The sequence below is a fragment of the Aedes albopictus genome, chromosome 3, assembly GCF_035046485.1.
Source record: "Aedes albopictus strain Foshan chromosome 3, AalbF5, whole genome shotgun sequence".
Classification (NCBI taxonomy): Eukaryota; Metazoa; Arthropoda; class Insecta; order Diptera; family Culicidae; genus Aedes; species Aedes albopictus.
Window position 1 is genome coordinate 125362875 of NC_085138.1, and position 5917 is coordinate 125368791.

Consider the following 5917-nt stretch of genomic DNA (forward strand, 5'->3'; position numbering starts at 1 on the left):
TTATATCAATTCCAAAGCCGGTTTCGAAGTCAGGAACTGGGTATCAAACTCAAAGAACGTTCTGCATCAATTGGGCGAAAAGATGTTGGATAAGGAAGTGCACTTCCATCGTGATAAGGAGTCTGATTACGAACGTGTGTTAGGCATAGTGTGGAACACCGTTGAAGATGTTTTCACTTTTTCCACGAAAATGCGAGACGATCAAGTGACATACGTATCTGAGGGAAAGCGACCAACGAAGCGTTTAGTCCTAAGCTGTGTGATGAGCCTCTTCGACCCGCTGGGATTACTAGCGCCGTTTACTACATATGGAAGAACCTTAATACAGAGTTTGTGGCGGACAGGGTGTGAATGGGATGACCTGATCGACGACGAATCGTTTGGTAAATGGAAGTTATGGATCAGCTACTTGTCGACGATTGGAAGCGTGAAGATTCCTCGGTTCCACTTCGTCGGAGCAGAGGTGCTGGAACATGAGTCGCTACAGCTTCACGTGTTCACAGACGCTAGCGAATGCGCTTATGGGTGCGTTGCGTATTTTCGAATTATTGCTAACGGAGCTCCCATTTGTTCCTTAGTTCAGGCAAGATCAAAAGTGGCGCCACTGAAACCAACCACCATCCCTCGTTTGGAACTGATGGCTACCGTTCTAGGGGCTCGAATGGTCCAAAATATTAAAGAAAACCATACCCTAGAGATAAGAAAGGTGTTTCTGTGGACCGACTCCCGCACTGCTCTTTCGTGGATAGTGTCCGATGCTAAAAAGTACAAAATATTTGTTGCCTTGAGGATTGGAGATATTCTTACTAGAACAGCATTATCTGAATGGCATGGGGTGCCAACAAAGCTCAATGTAGCGGACGAGCTAACTAAATGGAATAATGGACCACAGTTAGATTCGAATGGACGATGGTTCAAAGGTCCGTCATTTTTGTACGAGTCGGAGGATCATTGGCCTGAGCAACCGGCCAAAACGACAGATATCAACGAAGAACTTCGAGCAGTATTCATGTTCCATGATCTGGAAGCACCTACGCAGTTGATAGACGTAAGAAGAATTTCCAAATGGAACGTTTTAGTACGAACACTGGCTTGTGTTTTACGCTTTGTTTCTAACATTCGCCGGAAACAAAAACAGGAGCCTATCGAAGCAGTGTCAGCTCCAGGAAAAGTGAAGGACTGCATCGTGAAGGCGATTCCAGCTGTGAAAAGATTATTAACAAAAGAAGAGTTTCAAATGGCGGAGTGTCAGCTATGGAAGATGGCTCAAGGAGATCGATATGCAGCAGAAATCAGGATTCTACAGAGAGGTGAAGAAACAAAGAAGGGAGGTGTATCCATGGATAAGGACAGTGATTTATTCAAACTCTCGCCAGTTTTGGATGAACACAGCGTTATTCGCATGGAGGGCAGGACAAACCAAGCAGAGTTCTTGCCTTTCGAGATGAGATTCCCCATCATTTTGCCCAAAAAACATCCAATCACCGTTAAACTGATCGAGCACTATCATCAGAAGTTTGGTCATGCAAATCGTGAGACAGTAGTGAATGAATTGAGGCAAAGATTCTACATTCCACATTTGAGGGTTGAACTTCGGAGTGTTATGCGAGCTTGTACCTGGTGTAAAGTTCACAAATGTCAACCAAGGATTCCACGAATGGCACCATTGCCGATACAGCGACTCACTCCAAACATGCGTCCATTCAGTTACACGGGGATAGATTATTTCGGTCCGATAATGGTAACAGTTGGCCGACGTTCGGAAAAACGTTGGGTCTGCCTTTTTACTTGTTTCGCAACAAGAGCAGTTCATCTCGAAGTGGCGCATACTCTGTCTACGCAAGCTTGCTTGATGACGATTCGGAGATTCGCATGTCGACGTGGTATGCCGATAGAATTTTTTTCGGACAATGGAACAAACTTTGTTGGAGCGAGTAAGGAGATGGCGAAGAAGATAAATGTCGACTGCTGCGAAGCATTTACAGATGCGAGAACCAAATGGAACTTTAACCCTCCCTCCGCACCACACATGGGTGGGGCGTGGGAAAGATTGGTTCGTTCAGTAAAGGAAGCTATGAAGGTTTTCGAAGATGGAAGGAAACTTTCCGATGAGATGCTGTTAACAACGTTAGCTGAGGCAGAGGACATGATCAACAGCAGACCTTTGACTTATGTTCCGTTGGAGTCAGCTGAAAACGAAGCTTTAACTCCCAACCACTTCGTACGCGGGTTCCCGTCCAATGGAGCAGAACATGAACACTTGCCAACTGTAGATGCAGAAGCATTGAGAGACAGTTATAAACGGTCGCAAAAGTTAGCAGAAAAGTTATGGCAGCGTTGGTTAATGGAATATCTGCCGACAATCAATAGACGATCGAAGTGGTTCGAGGAAACAATCGACATTAAAGTGGGAGAACTGGTGTACTTAGCAGATAGTGAGAATCGTAAGTGCTGGGTACGAGGAGTTGTTGAAGAAGTAATCAAAGGAGCAGATAATCGTGTTAGACAAGCTATTGTACGTACCTCTAAGGGTACTTACCGACGACCAGTGACAAAATTGGCGGTGCCAGAGATTCGATCTGGTAATTCTGGCTTGTCGGAACCTGCGCCAGAGTTACAGGGTGGGGCTGTTGAGGCACCGCTGGCAACCTTGCAGTAACTGCACTATCACAGCGATACAACGAAACGTCAGATCAGCAAGGTGCATCGTCATGCTAGGAGACGATAACAAACGTGAACAAGTCGGTGATATTTTCTAGAAAGATTTCGGTATCAAAGTGATTACTCAGTCTGCATTTATTGCATTAATTGTTGCACAAATTGAAATAATTTGTCACCGTGAACAGCTAAGCTGTAAATAGCTGGTAAAGAGGATTAGCGAGGAGAATCATTTGAGTTAAGGGGAAACTAGTCATGTAAGTACATAAATTAAGAGAGAAGTGGATTTACTATAAAATTGAATAAATTCCAGTTTTGAGCTGCTCGAGAACAAACCCCAGCTGCTACGAAAACTCAGTTCTACCCTACCACAACACTAGTAGAACGCTATTGAATTTTTTTTTGATTGGACGTTCGGTTACCGCGATATCTTTCAAAGAGTGCTAGGGAGTAGTACAACTTAATTATTTTAGATATTTTTGACAAAGTGTATCACCATAAATTTCTCAGCCGTCTATCAACCGAATCGGGTTCTTAAGGATCGAAACGAAAGCTACTGCACCCTAGAAGAACGCTTTTGAATTTCATTCCGATTGGACATTTTGTAACCGAGATATCTTTCGGGGAGTACTTTGGAGTAATACAACTTAACTTTTTAAGAGGTCTTTGACAAAATGCTTCATAATAAATGAATCAGCCGTGTGTCAATCGATTTGAGTTCTCTCAGCATCAAATGAAAGCTACAGCATCCAAGTAGTATGCTATTAAATTTTATGCCGTTTGGACATTTTGTTTCCGAGATATCTTTCCACGAGTACTAAGGAGTAATGAAATTTACGCTTTTGAGAGATTTTTGATAAAATGTATCATAATACATTTCTCAGCCGTTTGTCAACAGATTTTTCATGATCATATTTGGTTACACAAGTTAGTTATACATAAAAATGCAATTGCATCAAATACATAAAAGCTACTATCTCTTTGTTATATTTGAGCTTAATAAACAGTAGCAAAAATATCACGGAATGTAGAGTAATGCGGGGCAAAAGTTCGCACCTAACAGACTTCACAAAATAGCTATTAAACGAAAAGAAAATAATATCGTTTTTCTTCGTTAAACGGGTCCCTATCATGTTGCCTTCAAAACGTAGTACTAGATTTTTTCGCGTTCTTTTCGTAGTTTCAGTAATACAATTTTTAATGCAAGTACTCCAATGCGAACTTTTGCCCCATAGTGGGGGCAAAAGTTCGCATTATGCGGGGCAAAAGTTCGCACGTTGAATAGCATAGTTTATTGGTGTGATGTTCATTTATTTCATGGTAATTCATGTTCGTCCTTTCACTTTAGCCGTGAAATCTGTTTCTTTCTGTTCTTAGCTTTACGGCCCAACTGGAATACGATCTGGTGTTCAGCTTTGGAATACAATGTATTTTATGAAGACTTCCACAACTACTAACAAGAAGCTGTCCTTTCCTGCATAACTGAAGTTATCAAAATACATTGTGGGGTAATCATAGAGATACGTGTTGCACAAAATACATTTAAAAAAATCAAATATGCTGCAAAACTATTGAACGGGACCGTAATCGAATCTTATCCCCGTCAGTATGGTGATGAATTATAACTGTGAATTTACAAACTAAGCTATGAAAGACCCCGGTAAAGTAGAAGAACATAACATGACCTGCAGAAACATATGAAAAGACACGACGAGGATGACGAAGAAAATGTTTTAAAATGTTTTTTAGCCATTTTTCATTTCTTGATTTAAATGGGTGAACATAATGTTTGCCTTACAATGGATCTTCTTACAAAACAAAGTTCAAACCCTCTGCCGGAACGATTTCAGGGTACATACTACACATATTATACACATATAGTAGTTTCTATACGAAACCATCATTACTGCAAAGATTCTGTAATTTTATTGATGTACTACATTCAGAAAGCTAGTGCGAACTTTTGCCCCACAGCTACTGCGAACTTTTGCCCCACCGTCAAGGTTTTAACAATGTCCCTTTCTGCAAGAAGCACTAGTAGTTTATTGTTTATTTGAGTGCACCTCTTGAACTACTATGGAATAACAATTCTCCGACATCAAGAGATTTTGAGATTCTTCTTCTTCCTGCTACTACAAATTCTTATTCCAAAAAGCCCAAAAAATCTATCAAAACACCTAGAAACACATTTTTTCGCATAACTCTGCCACACCATAACGAAATCCTTCCATTTTTTGTTGACGAGTAACTGGCCTGATTATGTGTCGAACCCATGCAAATTTGTTTGGGTTCTTAACTCGTGTTCAGAAAAAGACCCACTGCGAACTTTTGCCCCGTGCGAACTTTTGCCCCGCATTACTCTATGTAGGAAAAGCCTTTTTTTATGATCAAATTTGGTTTCTCAAGGAGCTCTGCATGAAAATGCAATTGCATCAAATATATAAAAGCTACTATCTCTTTGTAATATTTGAGCTTTATAAACAGTAGCAAAAATATCACGGAATGTATGTAGGAAAAGCCTTTTTTATGACCAAATCTGGTTTCTCAAGTTAGCTCTACATGAAAATGCAATTGCATCAAATACATAAAAGCTACTATCTCTTTGTAATATTTGAGCTTAATAAACAGTAGCAAAAATATCACGGAATGTATGTAGGAAAAGCCTTTTTTATGACCAAATCTGGTTTCCCAAGTTAGCTCTACATGAAAATGCAAGTGCATCAAATACATAAAAGCTACTATCTCTTTGTAATATTTGAGCTTAATAAACAGTAGCAAAAATATCACGGAATGTATGTAGGAAAAGCCTTTTTTTTATGACCAAATCTGGTTTCTCAAGTTAGCTCTACATGAAAATGCAATTGCATCAAATACATAAAAGCTACTATCTCTTTGTAATATTTGAGCTTAATAAACAGTAGCAAAAATATCACGGAATGTATGTAGGAAAAGCCTTTTTTATGACCAAATCTGGTTTCCCAAGTTAGCTCTACATGAAAATGCAAGTGCATCAAATACATAAAAGCTACTATCTCTTTGTAATATTTGAGCTTAATAAACAGTAGCAAAAATATCACGGAATGTATGTAGGAAAAGCCTTTTTTTATGACCAAATCTGGTTTCTCAAGTTAGCTCTACATGAAAATGCAACTGCATCAAATACATAAAAGCTAATATCTCTTTGTAATAGTTGAGCTTAATAAACAGTAGCAAAAATATCATGGAATGTATGTAAGAAAAGCCTTTTTTATTTATGATC

General features: G+C 39.7%; 1 protein-coding gene across 1 annotated transcript; it reads left to right on the forward strand.

Annotated features, from left to right (window-relative positions):
- Positions 1–5023, forward strand: LOC134290046 (uncharacterized). The gene is made up of 2 exons (XM_062857008.1): positions 1–2915; positions 2972–5023. The coding sequence occupies exon 1, from the start codon at positions 83–85 to the stop codon at positions 2657–2659; it is 2577 nt and encodes an 858-aa protein (XP_062712992.1). The 5' UTR covers positions 1–82; the 3' UTR covers positions 2660–2915; positions 2972–5023.
- Positions 5024–5917: the final 894 nt, after the last annotated feature.

Excerpts from the sequence above, each read along its gene's own strand:
- LOC134290046 (XM_062857008.1), top strand. The coding sequence starts at position 83 with ATGTTGGATAAGGAAGTGCACTTCCATCGTGATAAGGAGTCTGATTAC.